Below are 17,153 nucleotides of genomic sequence, written 5' to 3' on the forward strand. Positions count from 1 at the left end.
GACTTGCGTTACAGTGAGAATGAGTCCCGTGTGATGAAGAGGGCCATTCAGGAGGAAAAAGAACAGGATGTGCAAAAGTGGGGGTTTACAAAAGCAGGTGGCTTCTAAAACGCATGGTTTAGAGGAAACCTGCCAGTGAAGAGATGATGAATGCTAAAGCTGCCAGAGTGTCGTTAGTTAAAACAAAGCTCTCCGCGCGCTGTCCTTCGGCGGGAAACACTACGCTTTGTAAACTGAACCCGATAAACCAGGTACAGGCGGAGGCTGGGCGGTCCCGTTTTGAATCCGAGCGCTCGTGCCAGCACCGGCAGAGATTGGCTGTGGTCGAAGGACCGACGGAGCGGACGTAACTTCCGGCTCGGCAGAGCGGGTCTTCCCGGCGCAATGACCACCCGCGCAGAGCTGCGGGAGCGGCGGCCCGGAGTCGGAGTGGGAGTAGTGGTGACTAGCTGTAACCATCCTCGTTGTGTCCTCCTGGGGAAGAGAAAAGGGTCGGTTGGAGCCGGCCGTTTCCAACTTCCTGGGGGCCATTTGGAGTTCGGGTGAGCAGCTGCTAGCCGTCCTGGGGAAAGTGGAACTTGCGTGGGAGAGACGAGCGTAGGACGTCCGGTCCGTGCGTAGCTTGCGTCCGTATGTGTGCGCGCGTTTTCGCGCCGACCCCGCGTCCGTTCTCGCTCGTTTCCTCCGTTCCGCCCCTTTGTGCGCGGGGTCCAGCAGGCTCCTGCCAGCAGGGGGCGCCGAGCCGCTGAGCCTGCTGGGTCCGGTGTGAGCTCCGCTGGCTCGGTCCTTTCAGCTCTGTCTGCTTGGCCGCAGCTTAGAGCTGCTTTGTGAGATGTTTTTTTCTCCTTAGTGAGAAAATCATAGATGTTTACAAAGCTTGAGCAGTCCACTTTTCTCAATTAAAATATCACGGTTTGCCGGAGATGTAAATACACAGGCATGTTTAATACTTACTGGCCTCCAGAGGGAAACCTTGGTCGCATAGTGGTTTAGTGCTACGGCTGCTAACCAAAAGGGTCGGCAGTTCAAATCCACCAGGCTCTCCTTGGAAACTCTATGGGGCAGTTCTACTCTGCCCTGCATATAGGGTCGCTATGAGTCGGAATCGACTCGAAGGCACTGGGTTTGGTTTTGTTTGTTTGGCCTCCAGAGTTTACACTCTAATCATTCAAATGGGCTAGTGAAATTCTCTGGACCTCAGTTTCTTCATCTTTAAAATGAGCAGTATTCTCAGTATTCACAGTTTTCTCCAAGGTCCCTTTCTGCTTTCTCATTCTGTGATTTGATGATACACCAGACCGACAGAGGAAAGTTGGACAGTTAAAGTCAGTTGTACCCAAGGGTGAAGACAGCCTGGGAGTGTGCAAAAAATTGGGAGTCTGAAGGGAGAATAAGGTTAAAAATGACAGATAAACACCAACTAGAGCATTCAGACTTGGCACTTGTTTTTCCTTTACTATAAAAAGTTTGAAACATAATCGTAATAGTAGAGAAGTGACCAATAAATTCTTATGTATACATCACTCAGCTTATTCTTGTTTCATTTGTACTACCTCATCTCCACCCAACACACACTTTTTCGGGAACATTTTAAAGGAAATCTGATATCCTGTCATATGCCAGAACAGTTCAGTCTGTATTTCTAATATCAAACCAATCGCTGTCAAGTTGATTCCAACTCATGGTGACTCCACGTGTGTCAGAGTAGAACTGTGCTTCATAGAGTTTTCAGTGGCTCAGAGGCATGTGAAAGCTAGATAGAAAATTAGAAAGACCGAAGAAGAATTAATGCCTTTGAATTATGGTGTTGGCAAAGAATATTGACTATACCATGGACTGCCAGAGGAACGAACAAATCTGTCTTGGGAGAACTACAGCCAGAATACTCCTTAGAAGCGAGGATGGCGAGACTTTGCCTCACGTACTTTGGACATGTTATCAGGAGGGACCAGTCCCTGAAGAAGAACATCATACTTGGTAAAGGGGCAGCGAAAAAGAGGAAGACCCTCAATGAGATGGATTGATGCAGTGGCTGCACAACGGGCTCAAACGTTGCAATGATTGTGATGATGGCGCAGGCCAGGGCAGTGTTTCGTTCTGTTGTGCGTTGGGTCACCATGAGTTCGAACCAACTCGACAGCACCCTCCAGGGCTCCAAAAAGCCTAGAGTCCATGAGAATTTGAAATTCTGTTCCCCATTTTCCCCCTTTTGATCATGATTCTTCTATGGAATCTTTGATCAAAATGTTCAGTAGTGGTTGTCAGGCACTATCCAGCTCTTCTGGTCTCATGGTAAAGGAGGCAGTTGTTCATGGAAACTATTAGGCATACATTCCATATCCACCTGTTCCTGATCCTCCTTCCTCTGTTTCTCCAGGTAAGTAAGAGACCAATTGTTATGCTCTGGATGGCCACTTACAAGCTTTTAAGACCCCAGGCACTACACAACCAACTGGGACGTAGAACAGAAGCAATAAACAAGTTATTGGGCCAGTCAACTGAGATGTCCCATGAAACCATGACCCTCAACTTCCAAACCAAGGAACCAAATCCCCTGATGTGTTTGGTTGCACATAAGCAGCCTCAACAGCTACTCTTTTTTTTGTCATTGTAAATATGACACAACTTTCACCAATTCAACTTTTTACAGGTGTAGTTTATTGACAGCAATTAACAATAATCGGCTATGCAACCCTACCCTGAATTCAATTTTTCTATCACCATTAACCCCTCTTTGCACCTCCCTCCATCCCTGGTAACCACTACTAAACTTTGGTCTCTATACATTTGCTTTTTTTTGTCTTTTTGTATAAGTGAGGTACGTCATACAATATTTGACCTTTTGTGATTGGCTTATTTCACTGAATATAATGTTTTCTAGCTCCATCCATATTGTAGCAGGTATCAAGACTTCATTTCTCCTACTGGCTGAGTAGTATCCCATTGTATGTATGGATCACATTTTGTTTATCCATTCATCTGTTGATAGGCATTTAGGCTGTTTGCACCTTTTGGCTATTGTGACTAGTACTGCAATGAACGTTGGTGCGCACATCTCCTTTCAAGTCTTTGGGTATATACCTAGGAGTGGAATTGCTGGGCCATATGGTAGGTCTATATTCTCACAACAACCACATAAGAAAGTAATAGATTCTCTTTTTCCTTGTTCAAGTTTATATAGGTAGAAAATTGCTAGCAGAGTTGAAACTCAAACATAGGTCTAGTTAATAAAGCCTGCACCTTAAATTAATCAACTAAACTGCCTCCTGGTTGCATTGGTCTGGAGGCATGCAAATTAGTGCTGAATGGATTCAATGGTAATACTTATCTGAAATCATTTTGGTCTTCAGATAGATACAAGATATACAGAATATCAAAGGCAGGGTTGGCGAAGTTTTGTTTGGAAGCGTGAATCAATTGTGGTACTTTTTGCTTTACCCTAGAAGCTTCTAGCCAAGAATTTCATGGCAAAAAAAAAATTACATACATAGAATTGAATACAGTGGTGTGTTTCTGTTTTCCAGTGAAAGCTGGGAAGAATGTGCTCAAAGGGAAACCTTGGAGGAAGCAGGTCTTCACCTGAAAAACGTTCGCTTTGCCTCAGTTGTGAACTCTTTCATTGAGAAAGAGAACTACCATTACGTCACTATATTAATGAAAGGAGAGGTGGACTTGACTCATGATTCAGAACCAAAGAATGTAGAGCCTGAAAAAAATGAAAGTAAGAGAATTATATAATAGTGCATTTTCTTGGAGGAAAGCATATAGTCTGTAGTCTGAAGGACTATTTTTTATATACGTTTTTGTTAGTTGCCATTAAGTCATTTCCGACTCACGACGACCCCACGTGTGCAGAACTGCTGCATAGGGTGTTTAAGGCTGTGACCTTTTGGAAGCAGATTACCAGGCCTGTCTTCTGAGGTGCCTCTGGGTGGGTTTAAACTGCCAAGTCTTGCAACTAGTAGTTGAGTGCTTCACCACTTGCACCACCCCCCGCAAAAAAACAAACCCATTGTCGTTGGGTCGATTGCGACTCATAGCAACCCCATAGTACAGGCTACTAAGCTGCCCCAGAGGGTTTCCAAGGAGCGTGTGGTGGATTTGAACTGCCATCCTTTTGGTTAGCAGCTGAATTCTTAACCACTGTGCCACCGGGGCTCCAAAACATATGCACCACCCAGGGTACTCCTTAATATATATGTATTAACATAACTCAAATTAACATATATATATAAAATATATATACTCACGTATATATGTTAACATTATATTTAACATATTTATATATAAGGATATATACTAATATATATTAGGGAGTACCCTGAGTGGTACGTATAGTATATATATATGTATTTTATATTTATATATGTATATCTATAAAGGAAACCCTGGTGGTGTAATAGTTAAGTGCTATGGCTGCTAATCAAAAGGTCGGCAGCTCAAATCCACGAGGTGCTCCTTGGAAACCCTGTGGTGCAGTTCTCTGTCCTTTAGGGCTGCTATGAGTCGGAATCGACATGACGGCAATGGGTTTGGTTTGGTTTTGGTATATTTTTTTTTATAAAAGCTATAGTGTATAAATGGAGCCCTGGTGGCACAGTGATTAAGAGCTATGATGAGTTATGGCTGCTAACCAAAAAACAGGTCGGCAGTTCAACTCTACCAGTTGCTCCTTGGAAACCTTATGGGGCAGTTCTACTCTGTCCTATAGGGTCGCTATGAGTCAGAACCAACTTGACAGCACCTAACAACAACCATAGTAGATAAAGCCTCTGCATTTTGCTTGTTCACTATTTAAACAAACGTTGAGCGATACCAAATCTGGATTTTTACCACGATGTGGCCTTTGTAAAATTGACTTCATATTCAAATAACAGCATGTTTTAAATGATCACTTTTCACTTTTTAAAATCTTTGTTCTAAATACAAATTATATTTCTATAGTCCACTAATGCACAGAATCGCTATTCCAGTTTATTAGTAGTAAATCATTTTTAAATTCACTTAATATTTTCTTTATTAGCTTACCAAAATAAACACCCTTTGTTTCAGCTAAATAAGTTGATTTGGTTTCTTTCTGTTCTAGGTTGGGAGTGGGTTCCATGGGAAGAATTCCCTTCAGGGGAGCAGCTTTTCTGGGGACTACGTTGTTTAAAGGAACAGGGCTATAATCCTTTTAAAGAAGAGTTGGATCATCTGGTAGGATACAAAGGAGATCATCTCTAGGTGAACAAGAAGATTCTTCAATTTTCTAAAAAGGCAAAGTGAGATCTAGTCAGACAATTAAGATCACCTATATTTTGGAATTCCTGTATTTTACCTAAAAAGTTCTATTTGATTGTTACTTTATTTAATCTCTTAAATACCCACCATTTTTTCAGCCAATAATTGTGAAAAATATTTGGGTTTGTGTAATTGAATTGCATTTCAGCCACAGCACATGTGATGAATGGTGAGATTGTGTAAATCTGCTTCCTGTGTGTATATAAGATACATGCTGTGCATTTTGTTATTACTAGCTGGCGCGGAGTAGGGTGCAACAGAATTTGTCTTTGCATTTCAGTCCAAGTAGAGATCCTAACTTAACTGCTAACACAGTATCACTGTTGTGGAATTTATCATGTTTGTTGGTTTTCCCCTTCTCTTTTACTTAAAAATACGTGCTTGGTAATATATTGTGACAGTCCTTGTAAGTAAAGAGAACACAGGAAATGAGGGAGCATTTCCCATGTTTCTGATTGAGTACCTAAACCACGAGAAATGTGGGGCTATTGTAAATAAAGCTGCTGTGAACACCCTTGTATGTGATTTTGATGCTCATGTATACTCATCTCTGTTGAATATACATAAGAGCGAAAATGCTGGGTCACAGAATATGCATATCTTAAGCAGTTACTGAAGAAATTTTAATGCATTTATAAGATCTGCTTTGGACCTCACTGGGTGTATTATGTAATATATAGTATATAAATCCTATTAACTTTCTAAAATACAAAACTATTCCAAACTCTGAAATACATTTAGATCCAAGGGTTTGGGATGAAGGGTTGTGGAGTTGTATATATGCATGCAAAACGAACATGTTTAGGACAGTTGATTTCTATGAGATAAATATGAAATTCCCATTTCCCTCCAATCCTCTACCCCATCAATGCTCATAAAAAGGAATCTATGTATTTGTTAATCCTACCTGTCTTTCTGTTTGTGTTCATTTGTCGTTATATTCTTTGTTTAGGTTTATACATGAAAACCAAGAGAGGGAAGAAGTGCCGAGAGTCTGGGATAGTGAATGGCCGTGACCCAGGAGGATCCTTTAGAAAGGCTTTAAGGCAGTGGTGCTCAAACCCGGATGTGCATAGGCCTTGTTTTGGTCTCTTAGTGCTGATGTAACACAAATACCAGAAGTGATTGGCTTTAAAGAATGAATTTATTTTCTCACAGTCCTGAAAAGTCCAAATCAAGGGCACTGGCTGTAGGGAAGGATCGTTTCTTGTCGTTAGCCTTGGGCAGTTCTTGGTTCCTTGGCTTCTAGACAACCCTCACATGGCTTCTGTCTTTCCTCATATGTGTGTCTCTGTGTCTATTCTGCTGTTTTAATAATTCAGAAGTGATTAGATTTAGAACCCATCCTACTAGGATATAACCTAATTGACGTAACAAAGAAAACCCTATTTCAAAACAGGATCGTATTTACAGGAAACTGTAAAAACACCAAACCCATTGCCCTTGAGTCAATTCCAACTTATAGCAATCCTATAGGACAGAGTAGAACTGCCCCATAGAGTTTCCAAGGATCAGCTGGTAGATTGGAATTGCTGACCTCTTAACCTCTTAACCAGCTGATCTCTTAACCACTGTGCCACCAGGGCTCCATTTACAGATACAGGGGCCAGGATTTCAATACATATTTTGGGGGGACACAATTCAATCCGTAACAGGCCTCTTGCAGAGATTCCAACCAAGCAGGTGGGGAGTTGAATCTTCTAACAAGCCCTGGTGATTCCAGTACCCACAATTTGCGGCCACACTTTGGGAAATACCACTTCAAAGACATTTTGAAACTTAACAGATAAGGCCATTGTGCTTTGCACAAGTCTGACATCCTTAGTGTGGAGCATGCTTTTCCTAAAAGTGACTATGGGTTACTAGTGCATTTCATCTTAAACTTTGGACACTTTGAATGGAATGTTGTAATATATATTTGACAAGATAACAACATTGCTATTTAAACCCCGTGCTCAGGGGACACTGAGCTTCTCTTACTGGTGGTATAATTTGGGAAGAGGTAAGGGTGATGGTTGAACAATATGATGAAATAATTAATGTCAGTGAACAGTACATGTAAAGATTGTTGAAATGTTAAATATTTTGTTACATCTATATTTACCACAATAAACAAAATACTTTTAAAAGCTAAAAAAAAAAAGTGAAATCCTTGCTACACAGTAGAGAGAAAAGCAGTACTCTGAGTATGGAAAGCCTAACCAGGTTAGAAAAAAAATTGAGTGGAAAGAATTTTGAAAAAGTGCATCCTTAAAGCACTTACTAGTGGTGCCTGAGGATATTTTCATACCAGCCTGCAACAACTGTTTTCAATGACAGGGAGGTGGATAACGTTGGGTCCTTGACTTTACTGGTGACTTGCTTGTGAAAAAATAAAGTTGCTTTGCCTGTGAACTATAATACTGGACCCTTTTTTTTTTTGTTTCAGATAGACTTTAGTTCTCATACTTGCTGTACACAATAGCATCCAAGACAGGGCCAGGGATGCTCATTTTAATTACAGTATGATGAGAGTGAGCCTCAGACTTTTCCTTTCAGTACTCCAGGATCAAAGAATGAACTTTTTAGTGTGGGAAAAGCAGCAACATTTCTTGTTTTTGTTTTAAAATTTATGCCAATTTTGGATTATACTTCATGAGGAACCATATGTTTGACTATAAAAATGTTTTGTCCTGTATCTTTAATACTCATTGGTTCTTGCTACAACCCTTGGGAGGTATTCTTACTTCAGTTTGAAAGCAAGGGTGTTGCAATAAGTTGAATTTGGAACTCGGCTCCAGATATTTTATTTCTTTATTATACTTAACAGTTACCTGGATTTGTCTTATTTCTTTGCTTATGGCCTTAATGCCTGTCTCTACCTCTAGCCCCCTGCCTCAGATATAAATTCCAGGAAGGCAGGGCCTCTGTCTTACTACGGAATCCTCAGCACCTAGAGGTGCCTGGCCCATAGAGGGTATGCATGCATGTGATGAATGAATGGATGAGGGCTATGAGGGGATTAGGCTCCATCAATATGGCAAATGTTCTTCTCATTGCCTGACCCCAGATTTGGCCTAGGAATCCTTTGCGGCACCACACTCCAGGCCACCAGCCCCAATCAATAAAAGATGACACTAATTGAAACCTGTATCCCTGGACTACATGACCTCAGGGTTCTCTAATGCTAATATTCTTTGATTCTTTGTATCAGAATGTAAAGTTGCTAAGACATTTAAAATGGACCTTTAAGGAAAAGATTTAGGGAAAAATATGGAGCCTGGGTGGTGCGAGCAGTTTGTGATTAGCTGCTAACATAAAAGTTGGCAGTTTGAACCCACCCAGTGGCTCTGTGGAAAAAAGACTTGACAAACTGCTTCTGCAAAGATGATAGTCAAGAAAACCCTATGGAGCAGTTCTACTCTGTAACACATGGTGTCACCATGAACCTGAACCAACTTGAAAATTACATTTTTTTTTTTATGCCCTATTTAAGAAGTATAAAAAGTATCCAATGTGGCAACAAAACTTTGCTTTAAATAACCATAAAGTCAGGCATTATAAAGAAAATCATTTTCCCATACAATTACCATTGTAATTAGGGAGATATATCACTGACCAAAGATTGGTCTCATAAAATTGCTGAAAGAAAAAAACTGTGTTTTTAAGTGAAGACACAGCAAAAATGTGTATTGTGTATATATTGGCCTCAGTGTGCTAATGCACATACCAAACTGAAACATCTGACTAGTTTGCACATCCATTACACATTCAGTTAATAGAGCTTCTACAGGCTCTTGGGTGGCCTACCTCTCAGCTGTGTTCAGGCAGAATCAGTAACGTTTGTTACCTTGTGTATCCTGAGCCTCACACACTCCTGCCACTCCCACCTCCTGGAGTTCGGACGGTAGCCAGATCAAAGCCACCTTTTTTTTAGAACATATCCCCATTTTTTCCAACCCCTGGCATTTTAACACGGGATGTGGGAACAAAACATTTGATGTGGAGAATAAAGAATTTTTTTTTTATGTGAAAAATTTCAAGTATACCAGAGGTAGAAAACTGTACAGTGAACTTCCGTGTACGTGTCATCCAGGTTGGACCAGTACCAAGATTTTGCTGCATTTGCTCCATCTCTTTTTCCCTCTTTTCTTTTGCTTGACTGTAGTATTTTTTTATTATTGGTCAATATTTTATTTTATTGACTGGATAATAGACACTGTGTAATGACTAATTTAGATACATTGGCATACCGTTGAAATTAATCTACAGTATATTAACTAGTTCAAAGCTAAGCAGCCCTGGTGGCGCAACAGTTAAGCGCTTGGCTGCTAACCAGTTAGCAGTTTGAATCCACCCAGCAGCTCTGCAGGAGACACCTGGTGATCTGCTCTTGTGAAGATTACAGCCTGGGAAGCCCTAGGGGGCAGTTCTCTTCTGTCATATGAATCAAAACTCAACTGAACGGCTCCTAACAACAGCAATTACAAAGGTAAAGCTTATGAACTGTCAGATAAGGTAGTTATACTCTCAGAGTTCCACACTACAATAGTCATTTCATGCCATGTATTCTTCAAGTTACCAATCTAAAAACATGATTTTATTCATGGGAAATTGCAGAAGTTTAAAGACAAATGTTTTTCTTTCTAAGTTGTTTCCCTACACATTCATACTACATTTTTAAAATTGAGGTGTCACACACCAGAAAGTTCACCTTTTTAAAGTATCTATTTCAGTAGTTTTTAGTATACTCATGGAGTTGTGTAACTATCAACATTAGTCTAATTGTAGAACATTTTATCACCCCAAGAAGCTAGCTGGTATTTTGCTAATTACATTGAAACTTGCAACACTGAACTCATTTATTCTACTAGTTTTTTAGTGAATTCCCTAGGATTTTCTATATACCGGATCATGTCATCTGTGACTGCTGTGTGTGGCCCCTGAAGTCCGCTGGTTAGCTAAGTCAGCTGATGACTGCACAGAGACTTAGTAAGTGCCTTGAGCCAATAAAGCCTTTGCCAAGGGCTCTGTGTGAGTTGGAGTTTGCCTTCAATGCCCTGGCAGGCAGTTTACAAGCTTGTCTTCACTTCCTGCCTGTGCAAAGCCTCAAAGGCCAGCCAGAGGTGAGATATTAGGGCCTTCTTAATTATTTCCCATGTCCTAAATTCCCAGGAATATGACAGAACTTTTCAAAGCTGCCTATGCACATCTTATATTCCAGGTTTCCCTTTTAAAAAACTTTCGGTCAGTTGTTTGACCCAATTGCAACCCATGTTAAACAATTGCCACTTACTTTTCAGACAAACGTCCTGGGGGAGCGCTGGCCACACTGAGTGAGCTCTGGGTTCGGTCCAATAAAATCGAGTCTTGTTAAGGGGGGCTTCCAGAGAACTGCCAGACATGTCAAATAATGGCAGTACTCCAAGGATGATGTTTTCGAGGAGCTTCAAGCCAATTCTGCTCTTTCTGATGGCTGCTGGATGCTGGTTCTCCCCAGGACTGTGGAACTGTTGGTTTCAGTGCTATAGAAAGTGCGATAAAATGGGGCAAAGCTTCTGTTCTAATCACGATTCAGCTGTTTTTCTCGAATACTACTCAAATTGTTGTAAGCCTTTGGTTAATTTTAAGGCAAGGCTTCAAACTGGTTGCAAATGGTTCAGTCATAGCTGATAAAGTGAAACCTGAACAGCTTGAGGTTTTTAAACTTAGGTGGTACAGCTAGAAAGACACTACCTACCTAAACTAACACAAACTGAGATAGAAAATCTGAACAGACGCATAACAAGAGAAGAGACTGAAGGGATTAAAAAAAAACTCCCCATCCCTGGCCCCCCAAAAAAGCCCTCCCATGGACAGCTTCACTGGAGAATTCTACCAAACGTTTAGAGAAGAGTTCACACCAGTGCTACGCAAAATATTTCAGCATAGAAAAGGAAGGAATACTCCTGAATTCTTTCTATGAAGCCAGCATAACCCTGATACCAAAGTCAGGGAAAGACAGTACAAGAAAAAAATTGCAGATGAATATAGATGCAAAAATTTCCAACAAAATTCAAGCCAATAGAATTCAGCATCGTATCAAATATATATATACACACCAAGACCAAGTGGGATTCTTACCAGGTATGCAAGAATGGTTCATCATTAGAAAATCAATCTCTGTAATCAACCACATAAATAAAAGAATCACATGATCATCTCAATTGATGCAGAAAAGGCATTTGATGATGTCCAACATCCATTTCTGATAAAAATTTAGCAAAATAGGAACAGAAGGGAAATTTCTCAACAAAATAAAGGGCATCTATACAAAACCAACAGCCAACATCATACTGAATGGAGAGAGGCTGAAAACATTCCCTGGGAACAGGAACAAGTCAAGGATGCCCTCATGACCACTCCTATTTAACATTGTGCTGGAAGTCCTAGGTAGAGCAACAAGGCAAGAAAAGAAATAAATGGCATCCAAATTACAAAGAAAGAAGTAAAACTACCCCTATTTGCAGGTAATATGATCCTATACATAGAGAACCCCAATGACTCCACAAGAAAACTACTGGAACTAATAGAAAGATTCAGCAGAGTATCAGGATACAAGGTCAACATAAAAAAATCAGTTGGGTTTTTATACACCAATGAAGGGAACTTCCTAAAGGAAATTAGAAAAACAAATACCATTTATAATAAAAAAAAAAAATTTATAATAGCCCCTAAAAATAAAAAATACTTAGGAATAAATCTAATCAGGGACGTAAAAGACCCATAAAAAGAAAACTACAAAACACTATTATAAGAAATGAAAAGAGACCTACATAAATGGAAAAACACATCATGCTCATGGATAGGAAGACTCAACATTGTGAAAATGTCAATTCTACTCAATGTGATCTGCAGATATAATGCAGCCCTGATCCAAATACCAACAGCATTGTTTAATGAGATAGAAAAACTAACCACCAAGTTTATACAGAAAGGAAAGAAGGCCTGGGTAAGCAAAGCATTACTGAAGAAAAAGAACAAAGTAGGTGGCCTCACACTTCCCAATCTCAGAACCTACTAAACAGCCATGGTAGTCCAAAAAGCCTGATACTGGTACAATGACAGACACAAAGACCAACAGAACAGAATCGGGAGTGCAGACATAAATCTATCTACTCTTTTTTTTTTTAATCTTTTTTTTAAATTGTTCTTTAATTGAAAGTTTACAAATCAAGTCAGTCTCTCGTACAAAAACTTACACACACCTTGGTATGATCTTCTAGCTGCTCTCCCCCTAATGTGACAGCACATTCCTCCTCTCCACCCTGTATTCCCCGTGTCCATTCAACCAGCTCCTGCTCCCCCTGCCTCCTCATCTTGCCTCCAGCCAAGAAGCTCACTCCTCACCAGTATCATTTTCTGTCCAGTCCAATTCCTGTCTGAAGAGTTGGCTTCGGGAATGGTTCCAGCCTTGGGCTAAAAGAGTGTCCCTCTGGGGGTCCTCTGGGGTCCCTCCAGTCTCAGTTAGACCACTAAGTCTGGTCTTTTTACAAGAATTTGGGGTCTGCATCCCACTGTTCTCCTGCTCCATCAGGGATTCTCTGTTGTCTTCTCAGTCAGGCAGTCATAGGTGGCAGCCGGGCATCACCTAGTTCTTCCAGTCTCAGGTTGATCGAGTCTCTGGTTTATGTGGCCCTTTGTGTCTCTTGGCCTCATATTCACCTTGTGTCTTTGGTGTTCTTCATTTTTCTTTGCTCCAGGTGGGTTGAGACCAGTTGATACATCTTAGATGGCTGCTTGCTAGCGTTTAAGACCCCAGACACCACTCACCAAAGCAGGATGCAGAAGGTTTTCTTAATGTACATTTTATGCCAATTGACCTAGATGTCACCTGAAACCATAGTCCCCAGACCCTGGTCGCTGCTACTCTGGCCTTCGAAGCATTTGGTTGTACTCAGGAAACTGCTTTTGGTTTAATCCAGTTGTGCTGACCTCTGCTGCATTGTGTGGTGTCTTTCCCTTCACCTAAAATACCTCTTGTCTGCTATCTAATCAGTGAATACCCCTCTCTTCCCTCCCCACCCTCATAACCATCAAAGAATGTTTTCATCTGTGTTTAAACTTTTTCTTGAGTTCTCATGATAGTGGTCTCATACAATATTCGTCCTTTTGCAACTCACTAATTTCACTCAGCATAATGCCTTCCAGATTCCTCCATGTTATGAGATATTTCACGGATTCATCATTGTTCTTTATCATTGCATAGTATTCCATTATATGACTATACCATAATTTATTTATCCATTCATCTTTTGGTGGGCACCTTGGTTGCTTCCATCTTTTTGCTATTGTAAACAGTGCTGCAATGAACACGGGTGTGCATATGATCTGTTCGTGTGAGGGCTCTTATTTCTCTAGGATATATTCCAAGGAGTGGGATTGCTGGATCCTGTGGTACTTCTATTTCTAGCTTTTCAGGGAAGGGCCAAATCAATTTCCAAGGTGGTTGTACCATTTTACATTCCCACCAGCAGTGTATAAGTGTTCCAGTCTCTCCACAATCTCTCCAACATTTGTTATTTTGTGTTTTTTGGATTAATGCCAGCCTCATTGAGGTGTTATGCTGTTTCATTGTAGTTTTGATTTGCCTTTCTCTAATGGCTAATGATTGTGAGCATTTCCTCATGTATCTGTTAGACATCTGAATGTCTTCTTTGGTGCAGTGCCTGTTCATATCCTTCACTCTTTTTTTAATTAGGTTTTTTTGTTGCGGAATTTTTGCAGTATCATGTAGATTTTAGAGATCAGACACTGATAGGATTTGTTGTAGAAAAAAACTTTTTCCAAGTCTGTAGGCAATCTTTTAACTCTTTTGATGAAGTCTTTGGATGAGCATAAGTGTTTGATTTTTTTTTTTTTAATGATTTTCATTGTGCTTTAAGTGAAAGTTTACAAATCAAGTCAGTCTCTCACACAAAAACCCATATACACCTTGCTGTTGTTGTTGTTAGGTGCTGTCGAGTCGGTTCCGACTCATAGCGACCCTGTGCACAACAGAACAAAACACTGCCCAGTCCTGCGCCACCCTTACAATCGTTGTTATGCTTGAGCTCATTGTTGCAGCCACTGTGTCAATCCACCTCACTGAGGGTCTTCCTCTTTTCTGCTGACCCTGTACTCTGCCAAGCATGATGTCCTTCTCCAGGGACTGATCCCTCCTGACAACATGTCCAAAGCATGTAAGACGCAGTTTCGCCATCCTTGCCTCTAAGGAGCATTCTGGCCGCACTTCTTCCAAGACAGATTTGTTTGTTCTTTTGGCAAAAAAAAAAAAACCAAACCCAGTGCCGTCGATAGGTTCTTTTGGCAGTCCATGGTATATTCAATATTCTTCGCCACTACCACAATTCAAAAGCGTCAAGTCTTCTTTGATCTTCCTTATTCATTGTCCAGCTTTCACATGCATATGATGTGATTGAAAATACCATGGCTTGAGTAAGGCGCACCTTAGTCTTCAGGGTGACATCTTTGCTCTTCAACACTTTGAAGAGGTCCTTTGCAGCAGATTGCCCAATGAAATGCGTCTTCTGATTTCTTGACTGCTGCTTCCGTGGCTGTTGATTGTGGATCCAAGTAAACTAAAATCCTTGACAACTTCAATCATTTCTCCATTTATCATGATGTTGCTCATTGGTCCAGTTGTGAGGATTTTTGTTTTCTTTATGTTGAGGTGCAGTCCATACTGAAGGCTGTGGTCTTTGATCTTCATTAGTAAGTGCTTCAGGTCCTCTTCATTTTCAGCAAGCAAGGTTGTGTCATCTGCATAACGCAGGTTGTTAATGAGACTTCCTCCAATCCTGATGCTCTTCTTCATATAGCCCAGCTTCTCGTATTATTTGTTCAGCATACAGATTAAATAGGTATGGTGAAAGAATAAAACCCTGACGCACACCTTTCCTGACTTTAAACCAATCAGTATCCCCTTGTTCTGTCTGAACAACTGGCTCTTGATCTTTGTAAAGGTTCCTCATGAGCACAATTAAGTGTTCTGGAATTCCCATTCTTCGCAGTGTTATCCATAGTTTGTTATGATCCACACAGTCGAATGCCTTTGCATAGTCAATAAAACACAGGTAAACATCCTTCTGGTATTCTTTGCTTTCAGCCAGGATCCATCTGACATCAGCAATGATATCCCTGCTTCCAAGTCCTCTTCTGAAACCAGCCTGAATTTCTGGCAGTTCCCTGTCAATATACTGCTGCAGCCGCTTTTGAATGATCTTCAGCAAAATTTTGCTTGCATGTGATATTAATGATATTGTTCTACAATTTCCCCATTCGGTTGGATCACCTTTCTTGGGAATAGGCATAAATATGGATCTCTTCCAGTCAGTTGGCCAGGAAGCTGTCTTCCATATTTCTTGGCATAGACAAGTGAGCACCTCCAGCGCTGCATCTGTTTGTTGAAACATCTCAATTGGTATTCCATCAATTCCTGGAGGCTTGTTTTTCACCAATGCCTTCAGAGCAGCTTGGGCTTCTTCCTTCAGTAGCATCGGTTCATGATCATATGCCACCTCTTGAAATGGTTGAATACCGACTAATTCTTTTTGGTATAATGACTCTGTATTTCTTCCATCTTCTTTTGATGCTTCCTGTGTCGTTTAATATTTTCCCCATAAAATCCTTCACTATTGCAACTCCAGGCTTGAATTTTTTCTTCAGTTCTTTCAGCTTGAGAAATGCCAAGCATGTTCTTCCCTTTTGGTTTTCCATCTCCAGGTCTTTGCACATGTCATTATAATACTTTACTTTGTCTTCTCAAGAGACCCTTTGAAATCTTCTGTTCAGTTCTTTTACTTCATCAATTCTTCCTTTTGCTTTAGCTGCTCAACGCTCAAGAGCAAGTTTCAGAGTCTCCTCTGACATCCACCTTGGTCTTTTCTTTCTTTCCTGTCTTTTCAGTGACCTCTTGCTTTCTTCATGGATGATGTCCTTGATGTCATTCCACAACTCGTCTGGTCTTCATTCACTAGTGTTCAATGCATCAAATCTTTTCTTCAGATGGTCTCTAAATTCAGGTGGGATATACTCAAAGTCATATTTTCGCTCTCGTGGACTTGCTCTGATTTTCCGCAGTTTTACCTTGCCATACCATACACTCCCAATTACTCTCTCCCTAATGAGACAGCCCGCTGCCTCCCTCCACTTTCTATTTTCGTGTCCGTTTCGCCAGCTTCTAACCCCGTCCACCCTCTCATCTCTCTTCTAGGCAGGAGATGCCAACATAGTCTCAAGTGTCCACCTGATCCAAGAAGCTCACTCCTCACCAGCATCCCTCTCCATCCCATTGTCCAGTCAAATCCCTGTCTGAAGAGTTGGCTTTGGGAATGGTTCCTGTCCTGGGGCAACAGAAGGTCTGGGGGCCATGACCACCGGGGTCCTTGCAGTCTCAGTCAGACCGTTAAGCCTGGTATTATGAGAATTTGGGGTCTGCATCCCACTGCTCTCCTGCTCCCTCAGGGGCTCTCTGTTGTGTTCCCCGTCAGGGCAGTCACCGGCTGTAGCCGGGCACCATCTAGTTCTTCTGGTCTCAGGATGATGTAGTCGCTGGTTCATGTGGCCCTTTCTGTCTCTTGGGTTCGTAATCACCTTGTGTCCTTGGTGTTCTTCATTCTCCTTTGATCCAGCTGTGTTGAGACCAATTGATGCATCCTAGATGGCTGCATGCTAGTGTTTAAGACCCCAGACGTCACTCTTCAAAGTGGGATGCAGAATGTTTTCTTAATAGATTTTATTATGCCAATTGACTTAGATGTCCCCTGGAACCATGGTCCCCAGACCCCTGCCCCTGCTACGCTGGCCTTCGAGGCATTCAGTTTATTCAGGAAACTTCTTTGCTTTTGGTT

At 41.2% G+C, this 17,153-nt stretch overlaps 1 protein-coding gene across 3 annotated transcripts; it reads left to right on the forward strand.

Annotated features, from left to right (window-relative positions):
• Positions 1 to 366: 366 nt before the first annotated feature.
• On the forward strand, positions 367 to 11,953 carry NUDT15 (nudix hydrolase 15). 3 transcript variants are annotated; one of them, XM_010592617.3, is made up of 4 exons: positions 367 to 542; positions 3,525 to 3,721; positions 5,087 to 5,264; positions 6,236 to 11,953. In XM_010592617.3, the coding sequence occupies exons 1-3, from the start codon at positions 385 to 387 to the stop codon at positions 5,224 to 5,226; spliced, it is 495 nt and encodes a 164-aa protein (XP_010590919.1). In that variant the 5' UTR covers positions 367 to 384; the 3' UTR covers positions 5,227 to 5,264; positions 6,236 to 11,953. The 3 variants fall into 3 exon arrangements, with proteins under 3 accessions (XP_010590919.1, XP_010590918.1, XP_003412665.1); XM_010592616.3 differs by having other exon boundaries at positions 5,087 to 5,226; XM_003412617.4 differs by having other exon boundaries at positions 5,087 to 11,950.
• Positions 11,954 to 17,153: the final 5,200 nt, after the last annotated feature.

Source organism: Loxodonta africana, chromosome 17, assembly GCF_030014295.1.
Source record: "Loxodonta africana isolate mLoxAfr1 chromosome 17, mLoxAfr1.hap2, whole genome shotgun sequence".
NCBI classification, from domain to species: domain Eukaryota; kingdom Metazoa; phylum Chordata; class Mammalia; order Proboscidea; family Elephantidae; genus Loxodonta; species Loxodonta africana.

Coding starts and splice junctions, on each gene's coding strand:
- NUDT15 (XM_010592617.3), top strand. CDS start 385: ATGACCACCCGCGCAGAGCTGCGGGAGCGGCGGCCCGGAGTCGGAGTG. Junction 543..3,524: donor GGGGGCCATTTGGAGTTCGG/GTGAGCAGCTGC, acceptor TCTGTTTTCCAG/TGAAAGCTGGGAAGAATGTG. Junction 3,722..5,086: donor AGAGCCTGAAAAAAATGAAA/GTAAGAGAATTA, acceptor TTTCTGTTCTAG/GTTGGGAGTGGGTTCCATGG.